A 20,426-nucleotide genomic window follows, 5' to 3' on the forward strand; every position below is an offset into this window, starting at 1 on the left:
TACTCCTGAACTCAAACATTTCTTCCAAAAAAAATGGTGCAAGTTGTGAGCACTGTCTGATATAATGAATCCTCAAACATTTCAAATGCAGCTTAATTGTTAGACTTGCTGTTGAAACCTCCAGTATCTATCCTCTGATTTTTTTTTAACTTCCTTGGATTTATTTGTGGCTTTACAGGTTTTAAAACTGCATTCCAAATTCTCTGGGAGAGGTGTAGGGTTAATGTTTAATTTCTTCAATCTAGGATGGTTTTACCATCCAGTACTCATAGTGGGTAAATCTTAATAACAGCAACGCACTCACTACAATGTAGTGTAGACTGTATTCGCTGTTGAACCCATGCCAACCACTATAGATATCAGCCCTCATTACACCCAACTGTAATTACATTAATTTCTGGCATTGCTATTTGTAGGCTTCTTGGAAAGTAATTAGGAATGCAATGATTTGCTATTTCACCCACGTGCACAATGTCTTTATAAAACTTCACTTCAACAGAAACATTCTGCATTGAGTATCACTGATGCTATTGTATGAGAAATCCTGACCACACATTTGTATGAAGCTGTCTGCAGTACTGCTCACTATGTGGTACATTTGCTGCCAAAACCATCTGGTGGGGCTAGTTTGTTGCAGGGTAGCAGCAGCAAGTTACAGGTTAGAGTAATATGATAGACATTGTTATGGAGACTAAGAAGAAGACTTGGATCCTAGGGCTTATTTCTTCAAGATCCTAAATTGTTCTCCTACTAAATCTACATGCTATTTTCATAGTGGGTGGCGCTTAAGGCACTACTCACTTCTAAGCCTTTCAGAACTATACACTACTATATAACATCTCCCCCAAGTTATTTTTTATCAATATTGATATTATACATTTACACATGTAATTACATTTGCTAATACCCCATCTCCCTCCAAGTCTCTGACTTTACAGTCAGAGGTAGGTCTCTGAGCATACAATTGGTGACTTTCATTTTGCTCCTTCTGAAGGCTGAAAGTCCCTTTAAACTTTTAATCTCTTGGATTCCCTTCACAGTTGAAACAGGCAATTTATTTCTTGCATATCTGGATATCTGAACATTTGTCATAGCTTCTCAGTGATGGCTTCCAATCAAGTTGTATGCATCAATCTCTGTCTGCAGATTGTTATTCACAATCTACCACTCAATCTGTGTTGAAAGATGTTAACAAATCTTAACTTGTTGATCACTTTGGATGCTTTTATTTGGACTTACCAACTGTAAAATTGGTGAGATCACTATGTTCAGTTCCTCAGTTCTTCTCCTTGATGATTATTTCTTGTTTGGCATGTTTTCTGTCTTTGTTCATGAAGATTCTCCCTGAGAGTATAAGGAAACACCATTCTCCCTTCGAACTTTCTTCTTCTGAGTTATTTCAGTATCTATTACCAGACTTTAATCTGTAATTACTATTTATTTGTCAAGTTGTGACTTACCTGAGTTGAAGATGCATCAGTGAGCTCTAGTCAGGTACAGTGATTATTGGTTATGAGATTGTTAATGTCTGCTCGCTGATCATACAGCCTGGACCACTTATTAATATTGACAGAAGGGAAAACATTTCTGCCAATCCAGCAAAATCATAAGTTTCTATCTTGCTTCAAGCATGAAACAATTTTTTTCAGCAAATGTAACTAAATCTTCATCGATAATGTCTTCCATTTGGGTTTTTCTATGAGTCCAGGGGACCCTATTGATATCTTTTACTAGTTGTCTTTTGACTGGTTGTTCCTTGAGCTTTTCCTTCAACTGGTACTGGACCCATTTTGCTCAACTTTAACTAGTTTAATTCCTTCTGCCATTTGAAGATGATTTAGTTTAAGACACATATTCATTAAAGATAATTTAGTTTAAGACATACATCTATAGAGTGAGAATTCTTGCTATGAAGTAATGCAAGTTTTCTACTATCTGACACCCATATTTAACTCTCTCATACTCTCAACCCTTACTTCAGAGAATGTTTTATTGTGTATCTCAAATTTAAAGTGGCATATCTCCTGGCATTATACAGTTACACTGATATCAGCTGCAGACAGTGCATTTTCAACCATTGTTCTCTATCTTAAAAGGTAGTGAAACACACTTTTGCATCAAACTAAAAATTAATGAAATGCCCACTGATATAAATATCCTTTTTTCAAAAGACTAGGTGTGGATCACCTAATTCCCCTAGCAAGCCATTAAGTTTTTCTTTAATTGTGGCCTGTTCTATCTCATTCCCCTGCTGATATAGGCATTTATTCCACATCCAAAATTGGGCCCTTGAAGACAGAAACAGGGGAATATATTACGGGGAACAAAGAAATAGCAGAAGAATTGAATTGGTACTTCAGATCTGTGTTCACTGGGGAAGACACAAGCAATCTTCTTGAGGTAACAGTGGCTGAAGGACCTGAACTGAAGTGAATTTATATTTGCCAGGAAATGGTGTTGGAGAGACTGTTAGGTCTGAAGGTTGGTAAGTCCCCGGGGCCTGATGGTCTACATCCCAGGGTACTGAAGGAGGTGGCTCGAGAAATCATGGATGCGTTGGTGATTATTTTCCAGAGTTCGATAGATTCGGGATCAGTTCCTGTGGATTGGAGGGTGGCTAATGTTGAACCACTTTTTAAGGAAGGTGGGAGAGAGAAAGCAGGAAATTATAGACCAGTTAGTCTGACCTCAATGGTGGGAAAGATGCTGGAGTATATTATAAAGGATGAAATTACGACACATCTGGATAGTAGTAACAGGATAGGTCAGAGTCAGCATGGATTTATGAAGGGGAAATCATGCTTGACTAATCTTCTTGAATTTTTTGAGGATGTAACTCTGAAGATGGATGAGGGAGATCCAGTAGATGTAGTATACCTGGACTTTCAGAAAGCTTTTGATAAAGTCCCACAAAGGAAGTTAGTGAGCAAAATTAGGGTGCATAGTATTGGGGGCAAAGTACTAACTTGGATTGAAAGTTGGTTGGCTGACAGGAAACAAAGAGTAGTGATAAACGGCTCCATTTCGGAATGGCAGGAAGTGACCAGTGGGTTACCGCAGGGATCAGTGCTGGGACCACAGCTTTTTGCAATATATATTAATGATATAGAAGATGGTATTAGTAATAACATTAGCAAATTTGCTGATGATACTAAGCTGGGTGGCAGGGTGAAATGTGAGGAGGATGTTAGGAGATTACAGGGTGATCTGGACAGATTAGGTGAGTGGTCAGATGCATGGTAGATGCAGTTTAATGTGGATAAATGTATGGTTATCCACTTTGGTGGCAAGAACAGGAAGGCAGATTACTACCTAAATGGAATCAATTTAGGTAAATGGGCAGTACAAAGAGATCTGGGTGTTCTTGTACACCGGTCAATGAAGGTAAGCACGCAGGAACAGCAGGTAGTGAAGAAGGCTAATAGCATGCTGGCCTTCATAACAAGAGGGATTGAGTATAGAAGCAAAGAGGTTCTTCTGCAGCTGTACAGGGCCCTGGTGAGACCACACCTGGAGTATTGTGTGTAGCTCTGATCTCCAAATTTGAGGAAAGACATTCTGGCTATTGAGGGAGTGCAGTGTAGGTTCACGAGGCAATTCCTGGAATGGCAAGACTACCTTACGCTGAAAGACTGGAGCGACTGGGCTTGTATACCATTGAGTTTAGAAGACTGAGAGGGGATCTGGTTGAGACATATAAGATGATCAAAGGATTGGACACTCTGGCGGCAGGCAACATGTTTCCGCGGCGGGGTGAGTGCCGAAACAGAGGACACAGCTTAAAAATACGGGGTAGACCATTTAGGACAGAGATGAGGAGAAACTTCTTCACCCAGAGAGTGGTGGCTGTGTGGAATGTTCTGCCCCAGAGGGCAGTGGAGGCCCAGTCTCTGGATTCATTTAAGAAAGAGTTGGATAGAGCTCTCAAGGATAATGGAATCAAGGGTTATGGAGATAAGGCAGGAACAGGATATTGATTAAGGATGATCAGCCATGATCATATTGAATGGTGGTGCAGGCTCAAAGGGCAGAATGGCCTACTCCTACACCTATTGTCTATTGTCTATTATCTTGCTTTTCTGTGACTATGACCTACTTCAGCACTTTTTCTGAAAGTAACCCATTATGTGGCAGATAAACATTCCTTTTTTAAATACTGGGCATTGAACATGCTAGTGAGTTTTAATTGCTATGTAGCACTGGCAAGGACAGTTAATATGTATTTTTTTTGTTCACTCTAGTGTGTTTACTGTGTTTTTTTAAACTTAAGAATTGAATAGATTCTACTCTTCTCCTATCATAAGATTGATTTTATCCTCAAGATTGGCCTGTGCTACTTCCATATTTTAGCTTCATTCACCACTTGCATAACTTTCTCTATCATCAACCCATCCTTCAATTGTAATTAATAGGAGAGAGACTCATCAGCAATTCCAACGATAACCATATCTCATAAACTCTGATTTTAAATCACCATCGTCACATTTTTCATCAATGTATAGAAATCATTAATTATTTTAGCTTTGGAATTGCCAAATGTTGAAATCTTCCATTTTACTCTTTCAAGAATTTAACTTATTCTGAAGTTGGATTTCTCAAAGTCTTTCCATTACTTCAGAAATATTTGTTGCTTTATTTACAATCTGGTAAACAATAACATTATCAACTTAATTCCAGTTGTGAATACACACAAATTAACTTGTGCAACTTCTGAATTAGTATCCAATTTGCAAGCAATTCTGCACCTAAAGAATTGCTTTCTCCAAGATGTCCAGTTCTTTGCATTATTCCTGCAAATATTATTTCCGATGCTATGCCTAATATGATTGTGTATTTTCCTTGCTTGTAAGATTTTAACGTTAATAGTAATAGCTGTATTGCTGTTTTGTGATGCTACTGAAAGATTATCCATGTTGTGGCAGACAAAATGGAAGATTCCCACTTCCTCGTGTCTACTCCAAATGAATTCCTCTAGTTGCGGCCTAAATAAATGCTTCCTATTTCCCAATGGATCTACTGAATTATACTCACTTTTCATAGCTTTAACAGAGATGCCTACTTCAACCAAATTATTTGCTGGCTATTTCTCAGTGTCTGCAGCTCTAAGATCCCCTTTCCTTCCGATGTTTTTTCTGGATGATTCTCTCTGTCTGTGGTATCAATAAACATTTCCTGCCATTTTAACAATGGATCTCCCACTCTAGTAAAGTCTCCAATCTTTCATGTTCGATTAGGCTTGTCTGCTCAAGCTATGAATGTGCCCTTTTATTGCTTGTATTCTGGTTTTACAATGTCCCTCGATCCGAAACCTTGGTTTGAATTGCTCCCTTGACCCTAGGTTTCTTTTACTGTGGCTGTGCTACTCAGATGTTTCCCAAATGTAATGTTGACACTTGATCTAAACTGAAAAATCTTTACTGTAGCTTTCTCAGCTTTGTATTTTTATATCTCTTTTCTTAAGTTTAATGTCACCCAACTAGGATTTTATCTTCATTCATGAAATTTCCAATATCCATTCACTCTCTGGCTCAATGCCTACTTGAGACTGTTCCTATAGGTCTCCACCCAATCCAATCTGTAATTGCCTCTGAGTAACTAAAAATCCAGTCCCAGGGAGTTCCTAATGATTTTCCCATATTGCATACCAGATCTGAAATACATTTTGCATTCATTGTAGATTCCACTTTGTTGAGTATTGCTCTGAGGGTTTCTTCCTTCTACTCACTGCATGAGTAGGATTCCTAAAGCTCTGTCTGAAAAAATCTTCCAACATGCCACTGCTCACCCTGGGGAATGGCCAATCATTCCCACTGCTCACCCTGGGGAATGGCCAATCAATCCCACTGTTCACCCTGGGGAATGGCCAATCAATCCCACTGTTCACCGTGGGGAATGGGCAATCATTCCCACTGCTCACCCTGGGGAATGGCCAATCAATCCCACTGTTCACCCTGGGGAATGGCCAATCATTGCCACTGCTCACCCTGGGGAATGGCCAATCATTCCCACTGCTCACCCTGGGGAATGGCCAATCAATCCCACTGTTCACCCTGGGGAATGGGCAATCATTCCCACTGCTCACCCTGGGGAATGGCCAATCAATCCCACTGTTCACCCTGGGGAATGGCCAATCAATCCCACTGTTCACCGTGGGGAATGGGCAATCATTCCCACTGCTCACCCTGGGGAATGGCCAATCAATCCCACTGTTCACCCTGGGGAATGGCCAATCATTGCCACTGCTCACCCTGGGGAATGGCCAATCATTCCCACTGCTCACCCTGGGGAATGGCCAATCAATCCCACTGTTCACCCTGGGGAATGGCCAATCAATCCCACTGTTCACCCTGGGGAATGGGCAATCATTCCCACTGCTCACCCTGGGGAATGGCCAATCATTCCCACTGTTCACCCTGGGGAATGGCCAATCAATCCCACTGTTCACCCTGGGGAATGGCCAATCAATCCCACTGTTCACCCTGGGGAATGGGCAATCAATCCCACTGTTCACCCTGGGAAATGGCCAATCAATCTCACTGTTCACCCTGGGGAATGGTCAATCAATCCCACTGCTCACCCTGGGGAATGGCCAATCATTCCCACTGTTCACCCTGGGGAATGGTCAATCAATCCCACTGCTGACCTTGGAGAATAGAACATAGAACAATACAGCGCAGAATAGGCCCTTCGGCCCTCGATGTTGCGCCGACCTGTGAACTATTCTCAGCTCGTCCCCCAAAATCATCCATGTGCTTATCTAAGGATTGTTTCAATCTTCCTAATGTGGCTGAGTTGACTACATTAGCAGGTAGGGCATTCCTCGCCCATACCACTCTCTGTGTAAAGAACCTGCCTCTGACATCTGTTTTAAATCTATCACCCCTCAATTTGTAGTTATGCCCCCTCGTACACGCTGACGTTATCATCTTAGGAAAAAGACTTTTACTGTCTACCCTATCTAATCCTCTGATCATCTTGTATGTCTCTATCAAATCCCCTCTTCGCCTTCTTCTTGCTAATGAGAACAGGTTCAAGTCTCTCAGCTTTTCCTCATAAGACCTTCTTTCCAGACCAGGCAACATCCTGGTAAATCTCTTCTGCACCTTTTCCAATGCTTCCACTTCCTTCCCGAAATATGGGGACCAGAACTATACACAATATTCCAAGTGTGGCCGCACCAGCGTTTTGTATAGTTGCAGCATGATATTGCGGCTCCGGAACTCAATCCCTCTACGAATGAAACCTAACACACCGTATGCCTTCTTAACAGCACTATCCACTTGGGTGGCAACTTTCAGGGATCTAGGTACATGGACTCCAAGATCCCTCTGCACATCGACACTACCAAGAATCTTTCCATCGACTCAGTACTCTGCCTTCCTGTTATTCTTCCCAAAGTGCATCACCTCACATTTAGTTGCATTGAACTCCATTTGCCACCCCTCAGCCCAATTCTGCAGTTTATCCAAGTCCCCCTGTAACATTCTTCCACACTGTCCACTACTCCACCGACCAATGGCCAATAATTCCCACTGCTGACCCTGGGGAATGGCCAATCATTCCCACTGCTGACCCTGGGGAATGGGCAATCATTCCCACTGCTGACCCTGGGGAATGGCCAGTCATTCCATCTGTTCACCCTGGGGAATGGCCAATCATTCCCACTGCTGACCCTGGGGAATGGCCAATCATTCCCACTGCTGACCCTGGGGAATGGCCAGTCATTCCCACTGCTGACTCTGGGGATTGGCCAATCATTCCCACTGCTCACCCTGAGGAATGGCCAATCATTCCCACTGTTCACCCCGGGGAATGGCCAATCATTCCCACTGTTCACCCTGGGGAATGGGCAATCATTCCCACTGCTGACCCTGGGGAATGGCCAATCATTCCCACTGCTGACCCTAGGGAATGGGCAATCATTTGCTCTGTTCACCTTGGGGAATGGCCAATCACACCAACTACTCACCATGGAGTATGGGCAGTCATTCCCACTGCTCACCATGGGATAGATTTCCTGGCACCAACCAATTTTGGAGTCGAGATGTACAGGGCCCACTTGGTTTAGTGCGGGAGAGGAAAACCACTTGCTAGACTAACTGGAAGAGCACCTTGTCTTAAATGAGATTTAGTTTAGTGTGTCTACATCTAAGTGCATGTTACACTGATATGATCGATATTGTTACAGACTATGAGGAGGACGTCAATGTTAGCTTTCACTGCTTTGAAATCCTAGACTGTTCTCCTATTAAGTCCATGTGACATCAACTTCAGGCATTCGGTTTAAGGCACTCCTCAGTATTAACCCTTTCAGAGGATGCATTTGGCATCATGTAGATATGCACACTGGTTCTAAATGTTTTGAAGGTCACCTACAGAATCATTAAAAATGACAACAAGATACATGATTCAAACAGGTTTAAATTATTAAAGGGTATGAAGAAGTGAGAGCATGTTGATTAATAGATTTACTTTAACCCGCAAGGTACCAACCACTTGCCTGAATGAGTGCAGTTCAAACACTGAAGAAGCTTGGCACCATCCAGGCCAAAGCAGCCCCCTTGATTAGCACCCCACCCCCCAATTTAACATTCACTCCCTCCACCAGCAGTACAGTAGGAGCGGTGTTGCACCATCTACAAGATTCACTGCAGTAATTTGCAAAGCTTCTGTCAACAGTATCTTTTACAGTCGTGACCTCTGCTATTGTGAAGGACAGCAGGCACATAGGCATATCACCATCTGCAAGTTCTCATCAAAGTCACACACCAGCCTGAAGTGCAACTTTATCACCATTTGCTCACTGTCACAGGATCCAAATCCTACAAACACTCTTCCTAATTGCACTGAGAGTGTATCTAAGCTATACTTCTCAAGGACGACAAATGTTTTATTGCATTTCTGTTCAGTTTTTTTTCCAGACACAGCAAGATCTAAACATTTACATGTTCACATAGGAGGAAGATCCTCAAAATATTTCTAGGAAAGGTTGCTTTTATTTTCTAAACCTCCTGCTAATTGTTACCTGCATCTCATCTGCCTGGTAGATGTGAACAACGTTTTTATTATTTACTTTCTAATTATATCATGAAAATTATAAGTATGAAAAGTAACAGTATAACTAAGAACCTGAGTAATTTATTTTGTTCAAATAAAGATGATTTTTTTCTAAACAAGTTGATAAATAACATGTACTGTAAAGATAGGAAATGAACTGCAACGAGTGAAAATCAACAGTAGTTTCTTAATCACTGACATTGTTCAACAATAGAAACTGAGACAAATCAGAAATATTGTAAATAAGCAATCAAATTGCATTGTACGAGTGCCCTGAAACAGAAGTCAAAAGAACACGTTGAATAAAGAATATAATTTCTGAGAGGAGTACCTTGCACCTTTATGTAAGAGCATAATAAACAAGTTCTGAACTGAATTCAAGATTTATTTAGAGAGAAATTACCGATAAGTATTTGGTTAATCTCTAAGCAACATTAAATTTATCCTATTAACGTCCGATAGAAAATGATCACATATTGAACAACGTATTATTTTAATCATCCATGCACTATGTAATGAAATGAATGTATTTCCCTCTCAGAAATGTTTGATATGCTGTATGTATTTTTAAACATTCAACAAATATATTTTCTTCTTCCTCTGCAGAATACGTCTCTGCAACTTTTGGCAATGAGAATTCTAGCAGTTTGGCCACTTTTGTTATCACAGACAATCCGGGCACTAAATTTGTTATCTCTTTTTTCGTACGTACACGAAAGGTAGATGGCTTCCTGATGCAATTCAGCCATGGTAGAATTCCTTATCTCACAATATATTTGAATAACAGCAGCATTTACATCAAGACAAAAGTTTTGATGGTAAACTCATCCATGAATCTTGCTGACGGCTTTAAGCGACTGATAGAAATTCGTTTTGATGAAGCCTGGGTAACTGTTACTGCATCAGATGTTATCCTGCTGGACTTCCTTTTGTCTTCTGTGAAGATTCAACCTTTTGACATTGTCCACATTGGTCAAGATCCTCATAATTCCACTCATTGGGGAGGACCTTTCAAGGGCTGCCTGCAGGATATAAGGCTCAACAATATACAACTGGAGTTTTACCCACTAGATGAGGGAAATTATAGCTCATCACTGGAGGTTTACGACAATAAAACACTTGTAAATGTGATCGAAGGTTGTATCAGTGACGATTCTTGTGTGGTAAGAAAATAACGTGTTTTCATATCTTCCACATCCAATTGTTTCAGGTTTAATGTTTTAATTTTGGAGTTGCTGTCTTACTACTCTATAATTAGAAATGATCAGAAAAGTTGAAATCATGCCTCTAACTAACATTACAAAGTGTTACACATGCAATGGATTTATTTTTGATGTTCAATCAATGCTGCGATAGCAGATAATTTGGCATACATAAGATGAGTTACATAATAAAATGAACAATTCTTTGATATCTTCTTTGTATTGTTTGGGAGGAAATATCTGCTGAGTTAGAGAGAATGACATGTAAGGACTGGGGCCCAGCATTTCAGCTTCAACACAGCAGAGAGAGGGAGGCAGCAACAGGATAAACTGAGGCCCAGGATCAGGGGGACAGCGGAGAGAAGGGGCCCTAGTTTAACTACTGCAGCTTCAAGGCATAGGGAAAACAAATCAAATAGTGCCATCGGAGAGAAGTGGTGGGTTGATTGGTTTGTGTTTTTAAAGCGTGTATTTATTTTGAAAAAAAAAAAGGGTTAACTGAGCAACAACTGGAATAAGTGAAAACCAGGGCCAATATAATCAATTAATGTCAGAAACCAAACTAGAGTAAGGGAAAGGAAGTTAACACAAAGGAAAGGGGGGTGTCATAATAATGAACAAGAAATCAGTTACAGCAGGAAGGAGGACAAGAAGAGTCCTCAATGAGGCCCTATGGGTAGAACGTAAAAACCAAAAAGGAGCAATCACATTGCTGGGAGTGTACTGTAGGCTCCCTAAACAGTCTGAGAGAATCAGAAGATCAGATATGGAGGCAAATTTCACAAAAGTGTAAAAGTAATAGGGTAGCCTCGTCGGGAATTTCAACTTCCCCAACATTAACTGAGGTAATCATAGTGAGGAAGGTTTAGAGGGAGCAAGTTATTAAAATGTATCAGGAGAGCTTTTAAAGCCAGTCTATAGAAGGCCCTACAGGAGATCAGAACTCTGATAAGATCAAGATTGTTGTGGAAAAGGACAAGGATGGGGCTCAAATTAAAGGTCTAAACTGGGGGAAGGCTGATTTTAATAAAATCAGATGTGATTTAGCTGGGGTGCACTGGGAGCCAAAACATTTTAGGTAAATTTGTGTCAGAGCAGTGGGACATATTTAAGAAGGAAATAGGGAGAGTGGGGTGCCAACAAGTCCCAACAAAGATACAGGGTGGGACCAACAAATCCTGTGTATTCAGATAGCAAGGGATTTCCAGGATTGGATAAAGAGAAAGAAAAGAGGCATATGGCTCAAAACAACAGAGGCCCCAGAGGAGTATGGAACATGCACGGGGACCTTACAAAGGAAATGAGGAGAGCCAAAGGGTGTATGAAAGGATAATGGCAGGCAAACTAAAGTCCTAAATTATTTTACAAGAACATTAAGGGTAACAAAGGAGTAGGACCCATTAACAATGACAGTGGTCGTTTCTGCACGGAGCCAGAAGCTATGTTCTAAACGCATATTTTATGTCAGTGTTCACTAGACAATGTGGGTATAGAAATCAGGGAGAAGGACTGTGGTATATTTAAAGAAGTTAACATAGACAGAGAGAGGTCTCTGAGGTATCTGGCCAGCTTAAAAGTAAAGTCGAGAGTATGGTGCGAGAAAAGCTCAGCAGGCCAGGCAGCATCTGAGGAGCAGGAGAATTGACATTTCGGGCAAAAACCCTTCATCAGGAATGAGTGATAGGACCTTGGAAGCACTGAGAATCAGAGGGACCTTGGTGTGCATGTCTACCAAACCCTTAAGGTATCCATGCTGATGGATAAAGTGGTTATGAAGGCACATGGGACTCATACCTTGGTTAGCTGAGGTGTAGAGTTTAAGAACAGTGATGTTATGCTGGAACTGTATAACACATTGGTTAGGCCATTCTGTGAAGGAGGGTTATGATAGCATTGAAAGGGTACAAAGGGTATTTATCAGGATGTTGCCCGGGTTAGAGAGTTGTAGATATGAAGCGAGATTGGACAGACCAGGATTATTTTCCTTTGCAGCAGAAAAGGTGGGAGTGGGGCGGACATGATTGAGATGCGTAAGATTATGAGGGTCATAGAGACGGTAGTAAAAAAGGAACTTTTCCCTTTGATGAAGGAATCAATGACAGGGGACATAGATTGAAGACAAAGTGGTGGAGATTTATTTTCTCTCAGAGGGTGGTGCGAATCTGGAACTTTTCCTGCAGAAACCCTCAGGACATTCAGTGTATGTTTAGATGTGCACTTGTGATACCAAAGCACACAAGGCAATGGGGCAACTGATGGAAAATGAGATTAGAATGGTTAGGTGGTTATTGTTGAGCAGCACAGAGTCAAAGGACCTTTTTCCGTGCTGTAGACTCTATGACTCTACAGTTTCATGTCTCATCTGAAAAACAATGTTTCTGTCAAAGCAAGCCTAGTTTTGTATCTTCAAGACTGAGATTGAGATTTGAATCTAAAACATTTGAGCTCACGAAACAATTTGTTATCAATTGGCTCAAGTTGCCAATTGCGAAGGTTTTACTGGAAGATAGGAAAGGAAAATTAAATATAAAATAAAGTAATTAAGTAATAAATTTAGAAGTAGAAACAAGAATTTTAAATGGAAAAGAACAACTCATCACTTGAAGCAGTTTTAACACATACAATCCTATTTCTTTTTTGTGCGATCTGTCAGAATGGAGAGTGACATTTTAAACTTTATTTCCTTCGCTGGACTAATGCAACAGTTATGGGCTATCAATACACAAAGAATTTATGAATTTCCCAGAATTATTTCATTTTATATTTGATGTATTCCTACCTGAAAAATGTTAAGCTATTACTAAGGGAGATGCTGATTTCAATACTACATTGAGCTTCTGCTGATCTCATCTGTTTAAGTATTGCTGCTGTTCAGTCGCATTGTAGTTTGAAGCATCATTCAACTAAACATTTGGAACTTTGTTAAATTTTCCCTGCTGGGTAGGAGCTGAAATTTTCACCAAAAACATGTTTGCAAATTTTCATTGTACTAACTTCTTCAGACACAAAATTAAAACTGACCACAAAATTAAAATCTACTAAAGAAAACAAAGACTTTCATATATATATGGAATCTTTCAGGAGTTTAGGACAGCCCTCCACCTCATGCCAGATCCAACCCTCCAACTCGGCACCGCCCTCTTGAACTGCCCTACCTATCCATATTGCTTCCCACCTATCTGCTTCACCCTCCGATCCGACCTAACACCATCACCCCCCCATGTGCATCTACTTCCCAGCAACCTTGCCCCCAGCGCCATCACCTCTTCCTATTTATCTCTCACCCCCCTTCCCCCTATTGTGCTGTGCTTTTCCAGCACCATACTTTTCAACTCAAATCACTTCACAGCCTATTAAGCGGTTCTGAAATGAAATTGTTGTTGTAATGTAGGAAAGAGAGAGGTTGGTGTAATCACTGACAGATGAGACAAAATAATTTGTAGTGAACAAGAAATTGACTTGTATCAATGACATTTTTATTGCTTGTGTGCAGACTGCTCCTTGCCAAAACGGAGGCAATTGTACTGTGACATGGAATGACTTTGAATGTAAATGTCTACCGGTGTACAGTGGAAGGATCTGTGAGACAAAAGTGTGGTGTGAGACTGATCCGTGCCCTGCAGGATATTGCTGTCAGGATCATTCGAATGGATATGAATGTAAGAACTACAAGAATGCACTTGAACAAATTATTGACTTTTGGGGGGGAGGGGGGTGGTGGGATTCATGGTCATGTGTCTTCAAGACTGAGATTGAGATTTGAATCTAAAACATTTGTTAGGCAGCTAACAATTTGCAGCAACTTCTGAAAGTTGATTGAGGGTGTTAAGATGCCATGTTTTAGATATGGTACATTAGTTAATTAGATAAAGAGAGACACAGATAAGAACACTTCACAAATCCTGAAGCCGTTCTATAGAATGGGAGAAACAGAGGTGGCAGTTTTGAAGGGGTGAAGTGTTCACCCCTGATTTTGTGCAGTCTTTGGTGGTGACAGTGTTTGATCTTCCCTTGGGCTGATACAGGGGATCGCTTGGTCTTCTCTGAAGAACATAGTGTCTCATTCCCCTGGATCCTTCTCTCTCTCTTCTTCCTCATCCTCAGCCATCTCCATTGAAACAGCTTATTTTGGGACAGGCTATTTATTCTGTGGCAGTCAGCTGTCTAAACCCTCTCATCCAATGACCATGGACAGCTAATCATAATGCCAGGCTGACCTTTGTCCACTTTCCCCATTTGAGGTTAGTTTTCATTTCTTCTAAGTATCAAGATCTGATTTTTTCAAAACACTGCATTCATAATGGATTAGTGTGCTCCTGATAAATCCTTTGTTTCTGCTTGTAGAAATCTAGTTACACCTGTAACACAGTTAAATGAGGTCTCATGCTGCACAGGACATACTAAATATGGAATACTAAGAAGCCAGTTTTAAAAGGAAACCCATTTTACAACAAAATATTCAGAGGTTAGAATACATGAAAAATATAGAATTTTTAAATATATTGCAACCTATGAATCCCAAATTTGCAAAATCAGCCTATCACAGATTATTGCCTGTGGATGAGGAGAAAGTCAGAAAGTATGATTTTTGTTGCTCATCAAAGCTAGTTTAACAAACTTTGAGAAACTTTCATGTGCCTTAAAGAAACTTACTGGGCACAGTGACGTTTTGTATCTCTGAAATCAGCAATAACCTGCTCACTGATAGTCGCACTGATGATCTTACCCAACATGGTAACAAAACGTCTTCACAATAACCCAGAAGCTCGGTGAGCTAACTAACCAACCAACCAACTCATCATTGATGGTCAGTTTGAGAGGAAGTGGTGGTAGTGACTGCTCTTGACAGCAAGACAACATTTGACTGGTGTGGCATCAAGGAGCCGTAGCAAAACATGGGAATCAGCAGAGAAAGATTCCACTGGTTAGAGTCATATTGAGCTCTAATGAAAATGGTTGTGTGTGTTGGAACTCTATTATTTCAGCTCCATCTCTGCGGGAGTTCTTTGGCACAGCTGTATTCAGCTGCATCATCAATGACCTTCCTTCCAACATAAGGTCAGAATGTTTCCTGAAAAATATATAATATTCAACACCACTCATGACTCCTCAGAAACTGAAATAGTATATATCCATTTCCAGTAAGACCTGGGTAACACCAGGTTTCAGCTGTTAAATGACAACTTGCAATCATGCCACATAAGTGCCTGGCAACAGCCATCTCCAATAAAAGAAAATCCAACCCCCTCTCCACATCATTAAATCCCCCATTAACAATATCCTGGAGGGTATCAGCATTGACAGAAGCTGAACTGGACCAGCAATGTAATATTGTGGCTATAAGAACAGGTTGTAGAAATTCTGTAGTGAGTAATTCACTTTCTAACTTCTCAAAGCCAACTGATTATTTAGAAGGCATAGGTTAGAAACATGATGGAATATTATTTACTTGCCTGGATGAGTGCAACTCTAAAAACACTCAATAAACTCAGTACCATTCTGGACAAAACAGCTGACTTGACTGGTATCATACCCACTACCTCAAACACCCGCTCCTTCCATCACCAATATGCAGTGACCACACTATGTACCATCTACAGGATGCCCTGCAACAATTCACCAATGCTGTTCTGACAGAACTTTATAAACCCATAATCCTGGAAGGACAAAGGTAGAAGATGCATGGGAACACCACCACCAGCAAATTCTCCTCCAAGTCAGTGATTCATCCTGACTTGGAATTGTATCACAGTCCCATCATTGTGGCTCAAAATCCTGAAAGTGTCTTACAAACAGCACAGTGGCTGTATTTAGACCCTGCCACTGGACTGCGGTTGTTCAAGAAGGTGACACATCACCAACTTTCCAAGGGCAATTAACAAAGAGCAAAAAACACTGGCTGAGCTAGCAATGCCCATGTCCTCTGAACAAACAAAACAGAATTAAAATATAATAATTCAGCCAATGTAATTTGGCAGTGATTCACACACATGGGTATTTCAAAACCAAACATTATTCATTTGGAGGCAGTTGATTTTAAATGTAGGAATGTAGGTTTAGTCGCAAATATATTTGTTTCTTCAAAGTACATTCTCGTGTTAAAACATCGTCATTGAAAGAGTCCAAAGCTGAATGACCAACATGAATTTCTAGGAGATAACTTTTACCTTCTATTTTTGTGGATGTTTACAGGTTATGCTAATGCAACATTTCAAGGTGAAAATCCACTGATCTACATTGGTAACACGTTTATCACAAGAAATCTCATCAGCATTTCCATGGACTTCAAAACCAGAAATATGGATGCTGTCCTGCTAGAGGCGAGCAATGGTGCTGATTCCATTTGGTTTGGTATCCGTAACTCTTACTTGCAGTTCAAGTTGTACAGTGGAAATAGTCTGGAAGCCATCACACTTTCTAGCAATGTCAATATCTCTGATGGACAGTGGCACTCAGTGCTCATTACAATGGTGGAGCCTTTTTTGATGTTTTCAAAGTGGACCATGATTCTTAATGGAAATTCCAATTTTACCAGTTCAGTTACTGCTGGGAATTTAAATTTTCTTCAACATAATGTGAATATAACCCTAAGTGACAGTTTTACAGGTTGTCTTGGTGTGGTTAAAATTGGTGGAATATACTTGCCTTACTTCAAGCAAAATATTTTGACAAATACTGAACAGTTTATTCTAGTAAGTAGCCCCCCAGCTGATATTGGATGCTTTGGCACAGAAATATGTTCCTCAAATCCATGCCAAAATAATGCAACGTGTGTAGACCTATTTGACTTTTACCAGTGTAACTGCATGGCAGGATGGGAAGGCCCCAGATGTGAACTCAATGTTGATGACTGTGCGTCCACTCTCTGTATTCATGGTAATTGCAGCGATTTGTTGGAAGGCTACAAGTGTACCTGCGACCTGGGTTACACTGGGAAAAACTGTGAGAGTAATATAGATGACTGCGTGAACCACACATGTAAAAACAACGGGACCTGCATTGACAGTATCAACTCGTATTTCTGCAACTGTCCAAACCAGTTCACTGGACAATACTGCGAGTAAGCATACTGTTCTATATGTTTGATTCTGTATACTGGAACTATTCAAAAATTTAAAAGTTATTTAAAACAACTAGCACACAAATAACAGGCATTAAAACAACAATTGCCTCTAGACTCATCTAATATCTGGTTTATCTTAGTATTGATTCCTAATGTTTTAATGTCATTTATTTTAAATGTCTTGTTTATTTCAATTAATTGTTATAAATATATAGTGAACCAGAGACAGATACCCAAATCCTCATGAATCTGGCTGATTACGTGCACTGTCATTATGTGCTACAAGCTGCATTTCACAATGTCCTTGATCATGTTACAACCAAATCTTTCATCCAAACCCATGTTCTGCCAATTCCTCTGGCAGAGCTGTGAAACTGTCTCCAAATTGCCATAATTTCTAAGCTGTATTGTAAGGATTTAAATGGAAATATAACAGAATTTTTAAAAACACATAATTAATAACTAAATCTAAAATCTGTAAATATTCATTACCAATGTAAATCTTAGATAAAACCTTTAAATTTTTCAATGAAGATTAACTGTTTTCACTTAAATACATCTCTCATTTGACTGATAAACACACTTAAATTGTTTATTTGCGTATTGATGGATGTGACAAATGGACTGAATATAAAAGAAGCAAAAGTTGAGGATGAAACAACTTCTCTATAATTTTATTACCATGACAACTTTTAAAGATAGTGAAGAATTCCTTTTGCAACGTGAGGCTTGGATTTACAGATTCCCTACTACAGTGCTACAATTGTACGCTACAATAAATCTGAGTTTCAGATAAAGAATTCCTTGCCAATATATATGATGCCATAAATTTGGTATTAATCTTTAGCTCCTTCCTCATAAAAAAATAAAACATTTAAAGCAATACAGAATATTTGAATTTATAAAATGTGCACCACCATGAATATATCTTTTACGCATTACATAGGAATAGAGGACTTAAGAAATCCACCGACGTTAAGATTGATGGAAAATTGTACTTCCTTGTTATCCAGGGTTGTACAAGGGTAGACAAAAACCATATTCCATGAACCATATAAATTACTGTTTAGAAGTGGGCTGGAGATAGGAGTGAGAGAGTAACTTTAAGAAAAATTGGAGAAAGGTAAATAACTGGATTAGCTTTCTCCATGTGAAGTTAAATCTAATCCATTAATACTTTGGAAAACATAATAAATTAAAAAATAACATAAAATACCCAGGGGGAGAAATCATTATTATTTCATGTGTGTGTTCTGTCTGCTCCAAAATGACCAAATGATATTTACCTTCTAACAGCTCAATAAATGACATACAGAAGCAATTCTGTGAGATGTATGTGTTGTTCAAATGGCATAGGTGATGTGAGACAAACAATTTCAAAAGATTTACAAATTTGTATTCTTACCCTGACAATATGCTGAATATTTAAGAATCTATTCTATTTTTTCATGAATTGACATCTGTAATGATGCAAATCTAATTTGCATGTGAATTAACAACATATTATATTCGTTTCAGATGGCCCTACCCACCAGTCAAATGTGGAGAGCTTTTCAGTTGTAACAATGGAGGGCTTTGTACTGATGGATTGTGGGGTGCCAACTGTACCTGTAAACCAGGCTTTACTGGAGTAAGGTAAAGGCAGTCATTGTAATCCCAATAAACCTATCGCTCACATTGTTTCCATATTTTAATAAATGCCATTGTTTCTGGTCTTGGTGTGGTGTCAGGTATTTTCTAAACATCCCATTCAGAGATGTTATCACGCATCTCTGGAGTAGGTGAGACTTGAACCTGGCCTTCTGGCTCAGAGGAAGGGACACTACCTTTGAGTCACAGGAGCTCCTTTGTGTGGTATTTCTTTTAAAAAAGAATAACATTTTTCTAATCAACCTGTTCAGAGATGTTATTACACACCTCTGGAGCAGGTAGAACTTGGAGCAGGCTTCCCTGCTCCAGGGCAGGGACACTACCACTGCACCACAATAGGGCCGATTGACATGGCACGTGTTTGGAAGTCTAATGTAATTCACATGTGAATGGTCAGTTGTAGAATCATGGGTGTCCTATTCAAAGATGGGTAGACATAGGCAGACAGGAATAGTCGAAGGGAAGGGATTAATATCAATACACAATGGTTTATTTTACAGAAATTGTTCGAATGTCACCCAGCAGAATTTCAAAGCATTATAACAACTTCTGAATAGTAAGTTTGTATATCTAGATATCTCATCATGAAAGACTACACAGGCAAATAAAAGTCTTAGGAAGTAGGAGAAGGCTGTTGACATTGAGCCTGTTTCACAATTCAATAAGACCATGTCTGATCTGCCTGTGAATTTATCACCACTTCCTTGCCTCTGTGGTCTGTTAAAAATTCTATTCTACTCAGCCTTGAATAAACTCGAAGACCCAGCCTCGGCTACCTTCAGGGGAAAAGAATTTAAGCATTTAATTAACCTCTCAGAGTTGAAATTTCTAATATCAGTCTTTAAGTAGAGACCCTTTATTCTCAAGGTCCATTATTTTTAGTCTCCTCACAAGAAGAAACATCTTCTGGGAATCTGCCTGAGATTATTCCCCCAAGATCTTATAATTTTAATAAGATCAACCTTTCATTCTATAAACAGCAATGGGTGAAGCTTACCATAGAATCATAGAGTCATAGAGATGTACAGCATGGAAACAGACCCTTCGGTCCAACCTGTCCATACCAACCAGATATCCCAACCCAATCTATCCCACCTGCCAGCACCCGGCCCATATCCCTCCAACCCCTTCCTATTCATATACCCATCCAAATGTCTCTTAAATGTTGCAATTGTACCAGCTTCCACCACTTCCTCTGGCAGCTCATTCCATACATGTACCACCCTCTGTGTGAAAACGTTGCCCCTTAGGTCTCTTTTATATCTTTTCGCTCTCACCTTAAACCTATCCCCTCTAGTTCTGGACTCCCTGACTCCAGGGAAAAGACTTTGTCTATTTATCCTATCCACACCCCTCATAATTTTGTAAACCTCTATAAGGTCACCCCTCAGCCTCCGACGCTCCAGGGAAAACAGCCCCAGCCTGTTCAGGCTCTCCCTATAGCTCAAATCCTC

General features: G+C 40.0%; 1 protein-coding gene across 2 annotated transcripts in view; it reads left to right on the top strand.

Annotated features, from left to right (window-relative positions):
- LOC122564827 (protein crumbs homolog 1-like) overlaps window positions 1–20,426 on the top strand; it is a 176,087-nt gene that overhangs the window by 138,376 nt on the left and 17,285 nt on the right. For both annotated transcript variants that reach the window (XM_043720129.1, XM_043720130.1), the window contains 4 exons: window positions 9,664–10,220; window positions 13,753–13,918; window positions 16,452–17,319; window positions 18,841–18,957. In XM_043720129.1, the coding sequence (XP_043576064.1) occupies window positions 9,664–10,220; window positions 13,753–13,918; window positions 16,452–17,319; window positions 18,841–18,957 (1,708 nt within the window). The remainder of the gene's footprint in view (window positions 1–9,663; window positions 10,221–13,752; window positions 13,919–16,451; window positions 17,320–18,840; window positions 18,958–20,426) is intronic.

The sequence above is a fragment of the Chiloscyllium plagiosum genome, chromosome 30, assembly GCF_004010195.1.
Source record: "Chiloscyllium plagiosum isolate BGI_BamShark_2017 chromosome 30, ASM401019v2, whole genome shotgun sequence".
NCBI classification, from domain to species: domain Eukaryota; kingdom Metazoa; phylum Chordata; class Chondrichthyes; order Orectolobiformes; family Hemiscylliidae; genus Chiloscyllium; species Chiloscyllium plagiosum.